The 13176-nt window shown below is 35.8% G+C and overlaps 1 protein-coding gene across 1 annotated transcript; it reads left to right on the plus strand.

Annotated features, from left to right (window-relative positions):
* Nucleotides 1–8137: 8137 nt before the first annotated feature.
* On the plus strand, nt 8138–9107 carry LOC131748885 (cerebellar degeneration-related antigen 1-like). Its single transcript, XM_067023920.1, is given in 3 exon segments — nt 8138–8772; nt 8774–8878; nt 8880–9107. Coding segments are annotated over 3 exon segments (732 nt in total). The 5' UTR covers nt 8138–8373.
* The last annotated feature ends 4069 nt before the right edge of the window (nt 9108–13176 follow it).

The raw sequence follows: 13176 nt of genomic DNA on the forward strand, positions 1-13176 counted from the left end.
AGAAGGGAGACGACTTGGTGCTAACAATGGTAACCAGGAAAACATATTTTCTCAATAATTACTGGTAATGTGGTTATGAAATTAAGTCAACTATTAAGTTAAAGTCATAAAGTAGAAAGAGCATAGTGTAAAGAACCAAAAATATTTTGAAGTCTAGAAAAGGGGCAGTGGTTCATCAAGAATTCAGCTTTGTTGATCCACAGAACACCATATCATGAGGATAGCATTACTAACAGCTGTGCTCCCTTCTAGGAACTTTGGGGGCAGAGTGATCTGGAGGAAGTGATAAGGGAAATAAAAGTACAAAGTATGCTAAACACCTTGTCTTTTGGGGGTAGGAGCACTGTAGATGAATGATTATTTCTTGGCATTGATAAGAAAATGTTTCCTCAGTGCCTAGAGATTTGGGGCCCCATTCCCAACTCCATTCTGGGGAAGGAAGGGTCACACTGACTGAAATGGAAGCAAGGGCTCTGTTGAGGAATCAGGCCTGGAGCAGTTGACAGAAACTTCCAGAGGAGCTTAAGGTCATGGACTAAATGCTGACATGCCCCCAAATAACTCTCAAGGAAATGAGAGACTGACTATCCTCTGTTAGAGAGGATCCAGAAACTACAGAAACTGGGGAAATGTTTACATTGATGCTGTCCTGCACTGTTATTAAGGAAGAACTGTAAAGAAACCTTTGTTTTGGGTGAGGGGTTAATATCAATCTCAATGTTAAAGCATTTTAGGACACTGTCAAAATTGTCCCTCTTCAATAGACATCAAATGCTTTAAGGTTTCTTGGTCAAAAGTGAAGTCTGTTCCCATAGTTTTATGACCAGAATGTTGCATCCCTGAAGACGTAGGTCTTCCCTAATGGAAAACTATCATGACAGAAGAATAACTTATCTTCTAAGACATGTATCTACACTCTTTGTGGTTGGGTAGGACTCCAAGAAAACATAGGGAAAAAGTAGGGAACAAAATAAATGAAAGTAAAGGAAGGAACAAATGCTGATTTATAAAGGAATGAGGAAACCAGCCTGCCTGGAATAGATGGTCCATGGTCAAGTAGAGAACAGGAACGGTTATGGTTATAGGGATAAGGTCATGGAGGACTTCGATGTCAGGTGTAGGACTTTAGATTTAGTTAGGAATTGAGTTATATGGAGAAAGTTATATTTTAAGGAGATGATCTGGTAGCAGTACACAAGATGGACAGGTGTAGTGAGAGACTGATAGGTTTGTGGAAGGATATAAAATCTAGATGATGAGAGCCTGAGCAAGGAGAATGAGACTGGTAAGGAATGAACAAATACTGGACACATTTAAAAGCAGATGCTTTTTTTTATTACAAAAGTATTATATGCTCACCTTAAACATATTTTTAACAATATAAAAATGCATGAACTAAAATATGTATATATCAGTGCAGCCACTCTTAGAAGCTATATTTCAAACTCCTAAACCACTATATAGGAAAAAGGAGGAAACACACTTTGACAAATCTAGGAAGAAGAAGAAAAACAAAAAAAAATATTAATTGACAGAATTATTAATAAATATTTTACAGTTGTAATCTATGTAAAGGGTTTAATTATGAATTAAGAGGCAGACATTCTCAGATGAAGTTTAAAAAAATCGCATCACATGCTGTTTTGAAAAGATACACCTAAAACAAAACACAAAAATGTTGAAAATATGGGAGTGGATAAAGATACACCAGACAAATGCTAACAAAAATCAAGTGGGGGGGGGGATGTAAGGCAAAAAGCATTAAATCGGTTAAAGAAGGTTTCTTTATGTTGTGAATTTACACAATGCAATAAGAAAATCATGAAATTTAACACAATGAAAAAGAAGTTCAAATATGTAAAGCAGAAAAGGTTAAAAATAGGCTGTGATAAAACAACAGTGGGAGATTTTACATACTTTTATCTGAAAAATTAGATCAAGCAGTTAAAAAGGGAAAATCTAAATAACAATTAACAAGTTTGATTTAATATGTAGAAATATGATATAATATTACCAAATAAAAAGAAAATACACATTTGCTTTAATTGCCATGATTTGAAAAAGGTAAAGAGGCACTGCTCTAGGGACTTATTAATACAGAGATTTATATTCTAAATGAAATATCAACATAGTCAAAACATCATTACCAAGTCAGTTTTATTCCAAGAATGCAAGAATAGATCAACATTAGGAAATCTATTAATGTAATTAATACATTAATGGATTAAAAAGAATAACAATATTATCACCTTGGCAGATACCAGGAAAGGTCTTTGATAACATTCTATATCCGTTCCTGACAAAACTATAAGTCAATCAGGAATAAGGACCAGAAGGGCATTTCCATAACTTGAAAAAGGGTATCTATCAGAAACAATGGCAATCATCATATTTTAGAGTGAAACAATGAGTTATTTCTATTAAGGTCAAAAACAAGAGAAGGATGCCTACTCTTTATTAAGCCATATAAATCTGCACTGTCTTGGAAGTCATACGATCTTTACCAATATGCTAAAAACGAATAAAATTAGATGTAAACATTAGCAAGGAAAAGACAAATGTTTCATTATTTACTGCTGACATGATTGCATATCTAAGAACTCAAGATAACTAACTGGAAAAACCCCCACAGAACTGAGTTTAATATGATGCCTGTGTACAAGATAAATACAAAACTCTATATTGTAAAGATGCTAATTTTAACACATTACTCAAAAGGTCCAAGGCACTTCCAGGGATTTTTTTTGTTTTACAGAAGTTGATGAGTTGATTCTAAAATTCGTCTGGAAAAAGAAAACGTACAAAAACAGCCAAGTAAATTCTAGGAAAAAAAAAAAAGAATAATGAAGGGGGGACAGATTTCAAAAATATATTACAATGCTACAATAATTAAAGCAGTGAGGTACTAGCTCAGTAATAGACAAAAATTGAATAGAAAAGAAACATAGCAGCATACCCATAGAGAGAATTCCAAATCAGTGCAGATATAATTCAATACAATAAATAAGTTGGGAAGACTAGCTATCTCTTCTGAAAAAATAAACATAGGTTACTACTTTCCACCATACACAACATATGTGGATTAAAGCACTAAGCTATAAAAACATATAAACTAGTAGAGGAAAATAATTTTGGGTACAGAAGCCTACCTAAATATAAGACAAAACCAAGAAACTGTAAACAAAAGATTACAATGTTTGCCTTTTTACATAATTAAAATCTATGTCAAATACCATCATAAATAAACATTTAAAAAGACAAATGACAGACATTGACAGCATATAGCAGACAAAAGGATACCAGCTCTAATATCCAGAGACCTCCTACAAATCAAGAAGGAAAAAAGACAAATGACTCAACAGAAAAAATAGGCAAAGGATATGAACAAGCAATCTCCCACAGAAGAAATACAAATAGCTAATAAATATATTAAACGGTGCTTAACTTCACTGGCGATTAGGGAAAAATAAAGGAATGAGATTCAATTTTTCATCCAAAGTGCTGACAAAAATTAAAAAGAATAATAGTGTCCAGCATGCTGGGAGGCAATTTAGCTCAAACCCTTTGATCTATCAATTACACTTCTAAGGTACTGGCCTATGAAAATACTTCTAAATGTGCAAAAGATAGATTCAAAAGACCATTTTTTATAGCATTATCTGTAATAGTTAGGGAAAAAAACTTAACAACTTAAAGATGTATCATGTGGAAAGAGTTGAATAAAGTATATAGTACACCCTACTATAGAATTCTACTAGCTGTTACAATGACTTTCTATTGATCTGGGGATGAGAGGTATGGGTTGATCAAGTTGTAGATAGAATAACATGCATAGGATAATTTTGTTTTGTAAGACATACGAGAACACATAAACAGAAAAAGTACTTGGAAGGTACAAAACAAACAAATAATCATGCCTGTCTCTGGGCTGTGGGACTAGGAGAGGGATATTTTCACTTGCTACCTTATAAACCACTGTACTGTTTACTTTTATAATAAGCATGTATTACTTTTCTAACAGAAAAACAACATAAGCTCACTGTATAACATTTGGATTTTTTAAAAACTGTAAGGAAACAGAAGAAAAGCAATATGAATTCTCACCACACAGAGGCATTAGTGTCACCACTTGTCTTTTCAGTCCCTGTTATGCATTTTTAACATACTTGAGATCTTACTCTACATAATTTGGGGCTTGTCTTTCAATTAAGATAATATTGTATTTTCCCTATAGAAAATTCAGAGAATAAAGAGACACAAGAGAATAAAAAGCACATGTACTTCCACCACCCAGAGTTAATTGCTTAAAATGTGTAATTCAAGTGCACAGAACTGAATTATGAATCATGCATCCACACTGTCACAGAACATGCACACTGTTTCACTGATCCGTGCCCTCTTTTATTTTGATCCAAGAACTTGTTCTTTTATTTAATTTTCATAATACTCATACAGTCATTAAATAGTCAATGATATGTTTTTAGTTATAGAATGAATACCCACCTACCCACCCACCCATCAAATCTGAGCATTAGAATACTGACAATAACTTCCACCTACTTCTATGATCCCCTCCTATTCCAACCCCCTTTCCTCAGCCCCAGTGGCCATTATCCTGAAGTTTTCCTTGCTATTCCTTTGATTTCTAATAAAATATTTTTAATCCCAAATATATATATACACCTAAATAATACAGCCTTCAGTTTTACTTGTTTTTGAATAATAAAAAAGAATATCCTATTATATGTAGTCTTCTGGGACTTGATACCTTAATTTAACATGATAGAAGTAAAATCTACCCATATTATTATTATTATTATTTACCTGTAGTGCCTTCATTTCTCTGCTGTATAATATTCCATTGTGTAACTATACCACAATCCTTTCTGGACTTTCACTACTAATACTTTAGTGTATATTCTACTAGTCATTTTTCTGAAGACATTTATATAGTTTTCTTTCTACAAAATTGGAATATTATACATACTTTCATGTGACCTGTTTCTCTCACTACTGAGATCTTGTGAACATATTCCCATTTCAGTAAATATTCTTCTGAATATTAAATGGCTGCATAATACATCATCATATTGTTGCAACATAATTTTAGTTAACCACCCCCAACTGTCGGACATCCAGATTGCTTTTAATTTTTTTGCCATGATAAGCAATGTGGATGCATATACCCTTTGACTCAGCAACTCTCCTTTTCAGAATTTATCCTAAGTAATATCTGAACATTTATGCACACAGTCATGTACAGGGCTACCACGTGGGACAACACAGTTTGTGTTCTGCACAACTTATACAATGTATGTGTTCATCACAGCAGTTTTTAGAATACAAAACAAATTGGAAAGAATTTCATGCCCACCAGTAGGAGACGAAGTAAATAAGTTATGTATTAAAATTATAATACAGATGCATGTTTACTGACATGAAGAGATGTTTACAATTTATTAAGTGGAAAAAATAAGATAAAAGGCAGTATGATTCCATTTTGTAAAAGAAAATAAACATACATAGAGTGTGGAAGAGCATACACCAAAAATTTTACAGTGTTTGTCTGAGTATTGAGTTTATTTTTTAAATTTTTTCACTTTGCTTACTTACATTTTGAAGTGTTTTCAACAGTAAAACTTGATTACATGTATAATAAAAAGATGACTAAATGATGAATTTTATGCACAATCATTTAAATATTTTTCCTGAATATAAAATACTTTCACACTGTAAGAACTTTCGCAGAAAATGAGAACATAGAAAAATAAACAAAAATCACACATAATCCTACCCACCTAGAGATAATTAGTTCACAATCTCCAATGTGTTTATTTCTAGTCATTTTTCTCTGATTATACATATTTAAAATAATTGCAACCATACTCCATATAATCTTATATGCTGATTTCTCATTTAACATTATATAATATGAACATACCATAAATATTTTAATGGAAGAATAGTCTATCACATGGAAATAGCACATTTACTTAATCATGCCCTTAAAGTTAGACCCTTAGGTTTTTCTGTTTTTCACTATACCAAATAACTATGGGAGGAATATCCTTGTGCATGAATTATCCATATTTTAGATCATTTCCTTGAGTAACTTTATTGAAGTGAAAATACTAAGTCAAAGAGTACCAACATTTTCATATACCTTGATATATATTGCCAAAACTGTATTTACTATATATTTTAAGGCAGCATGGAGAAGTAGAAAAAAAAAGTCAAAATATTTGGATCCCATGCTTGTCTTTAGTACTTGCTGTTTAACCTCTAGTTAGGTAAAAGTGATATAAAAACATCTGTCTTAGCTTAGTCACAAGGTTATTTTGATAATCAAATAAGAAAATAGATCCTCCAGCAACCATATATGTTACTTCCTCAGGAATGCATTTCTTAACTTTCTGGACTCTTACAGCATCCTATACTTAATTTTCCTTCATGGCTTTACAACAACTGATAAATAATTGTTCAATTATTTGTACATTGTCTGTTTCCCCCAAATGATTTTAAGCTCCATTAAAATATGCCTGGCACACAGTTGACGCTCAATAAATATTTGTTGAATGAATGGATGGATGGAGATGGATGAAATGAAGTGACAGCACTTTGTAAACTAAATCATTAGACATTTATTTGGAAGGTATTTCAATTATTATTATTATTCACTTGTATAGATGATTCTAGATCTTTAGAGGTTCCTTGCCTAACCATAATTTCATTATGTAGCGTTAATGCTTGCCATGCCAGCCAGAGGCACAGGTAGCAACGTTGCTGGAAGCACCTGGTAGGAGCTGAGACTTGGAGAACCAAGTAGTTAGTTCTCTAGGTCACCAAGCTGGGAGTTAAGGAGTTGTAGTTACCATTAATCAAACACAAGGCAGTGGTCAGGAATCCAGGATGTCAGTGATATTTGAAGAAGCAGGTGGATCCTGGAGGTCAGAAACAAACTAATGGTAAATGGCCTAGATAGCAAGGTGCAAACTGGAGAATGGATTAAAGTAGATGGGAGAATTAAATTCCAGGCATCAGTGCTCAAAGCATGGAGTTATGAATATGATTCTAAAGCAAAGGTTACTTGAATTCAGTGCTCCCTTATGTTATTTCTGCCCCAACTGAAAATGATATCAGAAATGTTTGTGCCTAGTTCCATATACACGAGCAAGGAAATGATAGTAGCTAGTTGAGGAATGAGATTTGAGGAACACAAATAGGTTCTGATAAGTGATAGGATAAAGTGAGACCATTTATATATAAGTATAAGATCTTATAATAGTTTACACATAAAATGGGAGCAATCAAGCTTCAGATCCTCTAATTCTCATCTTGATTTTCAATAGCAGATATTATGGCATAATGGATAGGGTCATAGACTCTGGAAACAGGCTAGCTGTGTTCAAATCCCAGTGCTGTACTTTATTAGTTGTGTCCTTTGGACAAGTTACTTCACCTCTGTGTGCTAGTTTCCTCATCTGTAAAACAGGGATGAGAGTATCTACCTCAATGAGTTCTTGTGAAGATTAAATGAGTTGATGCATGTAAGGACCTTAGAACAGTGCCTGGACATAGTAAATGCTATGTTAATGTTATTATTATTATTATTAATGTCACATAAGACCAAACAACAAAAATTGATGCTATAAAAAAAATGGATAAATACACTGTATGTCAGCTTTATCTAAAATAATAAAGTCTCTAAACAGGAATTTTTCTCATTAAAGTAAGAATTTGACTTGTACCTAAACAGAGTTGACTGTATGAAATATATGAGCATTAGTAAATTAGCAAAATTTATCACAGCAATCCCATCTATGTGTTTATTCTATAGAAGCTGTTTTATGAACACTATCTTTAAAAGTTGTAAAGAATGAATGCACATTTCCTAGTAGCAAAAACACTATTAAGCTGAAGTACAGTTGACCCATAAGATCTGGTCTATAAGAAGGAATGCCCTATTCAATTTACTGAAGCTAATTCTACTAGAAGCAGAAATATTTGAGTTGGAAGGCTTGTCTATGGAAAAATCTGAACATGGAAAGGCTCGAACTTGGGAAGACTAATTTTGAAAACGTCTGGACCTGGGGAAAGGTCAGAAGGCCTGGACTATGGAACATGTTAAAATACCTGGATATCGTAGACACTGGAAGACCTGAATGTTAGAAGACCGGTACACTGGAGACGTTGGAAGACGTGGATATTGAGCCTGCTTTTGGAAGACTGAGTAGTTGTTTGGAAGACATGGAGATGCTGGAAGACGTGGAGATGTTGGAAGACGTGGAGATGCTGGAAGACACAGAGATGCTGGAAGACGAGCAGATGCTGGAAGCCCTGGAGATGCTGGAAGACCTGGAGATGTAGGAAGACATGGATTTTCTGGAAGACGTGTTTTTTTTGGAAGACGTGGATTTTCTGGAAGACGCACCTTTTTTGGAAGACGTGAATTTTCTGGAAGACGCACCTTTGTTGGAAGACGTGGATTTTCTGGAAGACACGGCTTTGTCGGAAGACGTGGATTTTCTGGAAGATGCCGCTTTGTTGGAAGACGTGGATTTTCTGGAAGACACACCTTTGTTGGAAGACATGGATTTTCTGGAAGACGTGGATTTTCTGGAAGACATGGGTAGGCTGGAAGACATGAATTTGATGGAAGACACAGTTTTGTTGGAAGACAAGGATTTGCTGGAAGACGTGGATTGTCTGGAAGCCATGGATTTGATGGAAGACATGGATTTTCTGGAAGACTTGGATAGGCTGGAAGACCTGGAGGTCATTGGAAGACATGGATTTCCTGGAAGACATGGATTTTCAGGAAGACCCGAATTGTCCGGAAGACCTGGATTATTTGGAAGACATAGATTTGCTGGAAGACTTGGAAGTTACTGGAAGACATGAATTTTCTGGAAGACGTTAATCTCTAGGAAGACATAAGTTTGCTGGAAGACCTGCATTTAGTGGAAGACATGAATTTTCTGGAAGACGTGGCTTTATTGGAAGACCTGGATTTAGTGGAAGACATAGATTTTGTCTGGAAGATGTGGATTGATTGGAAGACTGGATTTGGTGGAAGACATGGATTTTTCTGGAAGATCTGGATTTGATGGAAGACGTAGATTTTTCTGGAAGACGTGGGCTGAGAGGAAGACCTGGATTTCTTTCTGGAAGACATGGATTGACTGGAAGACTTGGATTTTTATGGAAGACGTAAATTAGCTGGAAGACTTGGATTTGGTGGAAGACGTGGATTGGCTGGAAGACTTGAAATTGTTGGAAGACATGGATTTTCCTGGAAGATATGGATTTTGTGGAAGACCTATAATTGCTGGAAGACTGGATTTTCTGGAAGACATGGATTGTCTGGAAGACGTGGATTTTCTGGAAGACTGGGTTAGCTGGAAGACCTTGATGTTGTTGGAAGACTTGGAATTAGTTGGAAGACTTGGAGTTGCTGGAAGACTTGGAGTCGTTGGAAGACCTTGACACTGGCGCCATTGGAAACCCTGGACATTGGAGACATTGGAAGCACAGGATGTTGGAGACATTGGAAGCCTTAGATTTTGAGGACATTCGTTATTCTGGACATTGGAGACTTTGGAGGCCCTGAGTGTTGGAATTAATGGATATGGAAGCCATGAATACTGGAAGCCCTGAACACTACAGACCTTGCAAGTCCTGTACCTTGGAAGCCCTAAACATTGGAAGGTATGGACAGTAGAAGACCTAGACATTTAGAAATCTTAAATCAGAATCCCTGGATATTGGGAGACACTAGAAAACCTAGATATTGACATATTCATATTAAAAGACATAGAATTTGGAAGATGTACTTTTCATGATGCTGGAAGTCAAGAGTGTTGGCAGTCCTGAACGTTAGGACACCTGGACACTAAAAGATCGGGATATTAAGAGAGACCTAGTTATTCAGACACTGGGGATGTTGGAACACCTGAATGTTAGAAGACCAGGCTCTTGGAGATATTGAAAGACTTGGGCATTAGAGGAACTTGTGATGACAAGACATTGTAAAATCAGGATTTAGAAGATAACTATAAATTGTAGGAACTGAATTATTTGTGTGCTGGAAGATATTAGAAGAGCTAGAGTTGGACACAATGAAATAAATGGACTCTAGAAGACCTGTAGCTAGGAGGCATTGGAGGATTGGGAACATAGAAAAATTGGAAGTTAGAACTCTGGCCCCTGAAAGACAAGACCTGGAACTTGAAGACTGATTTTTTGAGTTATTAGAAGACCCAGACTTTTAATGACTCGGATATTGAGGACGCTAAAAACATTAGCCCTGGAGATGCTGCAAGCCAGAGAGTAGGAGACATGGATATTGTAACATTTAGAAGATCTGGCAATTGGAGATATCAGAAGCTATGTAGCTCAGAAGACCTGATATTAGAGACACTGAAGAATTGAAAGGCCTAATCTTAGAGCTATTGGAAGGTCATGTTGAAAAATATTGGCAATGTTGAAAGACTATCATATTAGGACCTGATGTAACATTAAAAGACATAATAACGCTACTCAGTCTTTATGACTATGGCATCTCTTTCACTAAAAAGTAAAACACGGAGAAAGGACTTCTTAGGAGGATGACAAAGAGGAAGCAAGGCAATTCAATTAAAAGTGAGTAGTTTCAGTGGGTTGGAACCTACTTCGTAGTCTCAATGAACTGGGATTCTGGGGGTTTATTGATTGACAGCATGAGGAATGAGGAATTATCAAAGAATAAGCAACAACATGGAAGGGGAACTACTTGACTTTAGGTCAGGGGTCAGCAAAAGTTTTCTGTAAAGGACCAGATAGTAAATATTTAAGGTTTTGCAGGCCATATGGTTTCTGTTGCAACTACTCAACTCTGCCATTGTAGTGCAGCCTTAGACAATACGTAAATGAGTTGAGCCAGATTTGGCCCACGGGCCTTAGTTTGCCAGGCCCAGCTCTAGATGCCAAATCTAGGGAATGGTAAACTTAACTACTTCCAGGCTAGCATTCACATGCAAAAAAATGGATAGAGCAATCTGAAGCCCAATGGTAAATAAAGATAGTATTTATGTGATGATATTCGGAGATGAAGCTGGCAAGAACCTAAGAATGTAGTTTAGATCTCCAATTAATTGTTTCAGGACCCTAAACAAGGAGATTTGTATTCAGAGCCAAAATTAAGTGGGTAGCATTCAAGGCCCCTGGCCAGGGGGATAAGGTTCAGTGAGGATGCTCTAATTTAGTAGGTTGGAAGCTTAAGAAGAAACTCACAAAAAATATTTTTCTTAAAAAAGGAAGAAACTCACCCCTACAGACTGGTGTTATCCTGCCAAGACTAAGCACCACTCAGCCAAAGGGAGAGAGAGTCCCCAGCCAGTGAGAGACAAGAAGCCAGTGGAAAAGCCTTCATTCTATGTCCCATGTTCTTGTCATCATACCACTGCCAAATAATCAAGAGCCAACTCTAGGTGTTTGCAGTGATGGAGAACAGGAAGGAGATTACAGCTTGGTAGGCTCATCTCAGGCACTCTGGCTTCAGATAATCTGATTTCTGATCTTACCCATCCAAGACTGACAAGCTTAAGAGATCAGGATTGAGCTATAGGCCAGGAAGATCTTTGGTATTTAGATAGGGCTGAGGAAGAGAGGGACTATCACATATATTGCATAAAAGAGAACACTGGTAGATAAAACTGGTTAAGGTACACTGGGATTAGGCCTGGACTTAAAGGTTAAATAATGGACTATATAGACAATGGGCAGCCATTGATGATTTTTGAACAAGAAAGTACCAGAATCAGAATTGTGCATAAGGAAAGTTAGTCAAGCAGCAAGATGCTGAATGCCAAAGATCACTAGATAAATATACTAGAACACCAAAGACTCCAAATTAAAACACTTAAAAAGGTTGGGATGTGAGTTATAACATTACAGTTGAATTAAGGTTAATTAAGTTGAATTACAGTTCTGTTGCTCAGCTCACATAGCATCAGAGTTATGATGAATACTCAGAATGCTGAATACCACTATTTCAAACTTCTTGATTGCCAACACAGAATACATGAAATACAAGGAAGTTCAGAAGCTAGTTATAAGGAATTGTCTTGTTCTCACCGAGTAAGATTACTTAGACATCTAATTTTTCTCAAAGGCAGCTGAGCTAATACTTTGTGGTTTAAGCAAAGTAGATCCTATATAGCTTTATCTTTGGCTCCTATATCACAGAGTGATGTAATTATCTTAAAAGTGGGATCAAGTGGATGAATTAGTTTCTAAAGAATAGGAATACATCCATGTGAGAAAAGTCATTACTTCTAATCACTATTTAAATAAATAAGCACATTATAAATATAGTATATAGAATCTCTGTAGGTCAAGGTGTAACAGGGACGGAGGAATTATTGTTTCAGGTATCTCTCATAAGCAAACAAAGAAAAATATTTAACATCAATTTTTAGTCATTCTCTCTTCTTGAAACCATCATGCATAACTTATTTTGAGGGAAATTAGATAAAATATCAAAATGGTAAAATTTGGCAAAGAGTAAACGATCATATTCTAGTTCTATAATGATTATTCATGTTATAATAATAATAATAGCAACAATTTATTGAGCGCTTATTATGTGCCAGGCACTGTACTAAACATTTCATACAATCTCATAGCTATCCTATAATGCAAGTATTTTCGACCCTGTTTTACAGATTAGAAACCCAAGTTTGAAATGGTTTAAAAACATGGCCACAGTTACATAGCTGGTAATTGGCAGGGAGAGACAGGATTGAAAGCAGGCAGATCTGTCTGATTCCGAAGCCTAGGCCCATGCTGACTTCTCACACCCCAATAGGCCAAGGGTTATCCTGCCAGGACTAAGCACCATTCACCCAAAGAGAGGGAGTCCCCAGCCCAGGGCAGACAAGAAGCCATCGGCAAAGCCCTAACTCTAACTACCATGTTCCTGTCATTAGGGCACTTATCATACCAGGGCCAGTTAATCAAAAGCCAACTCTGGGTGTCTGCAATGATAGGTTAATTATATCTTTGGCTTTATGTAGTAATGCAAGAAAAATGAAGTGCAGTGTCTCAAGCACACTAGATTCATATTTAATTTCTCAATATTTGTTATACATGCTAATGAAATGTACTATTAATCCTTTCATCTATTTCTACTTGATT

The sequence above is a fragment of the Kogia breviceps genome, chromosome X (assembly GCF_026419965.1).
Source record: "Kogia breviceps isolate mKogBre1 chromosome X, mKogBre1 haplotype 1, whole genome shotgun sequence".
NCBI classification, from domain to species: domain Eukaryota; kingdom Metazoa; phylum Chordata; class Mammalia; order Artiodactyla; family Physeteridae; genus Kogia; species Kogia breviceps.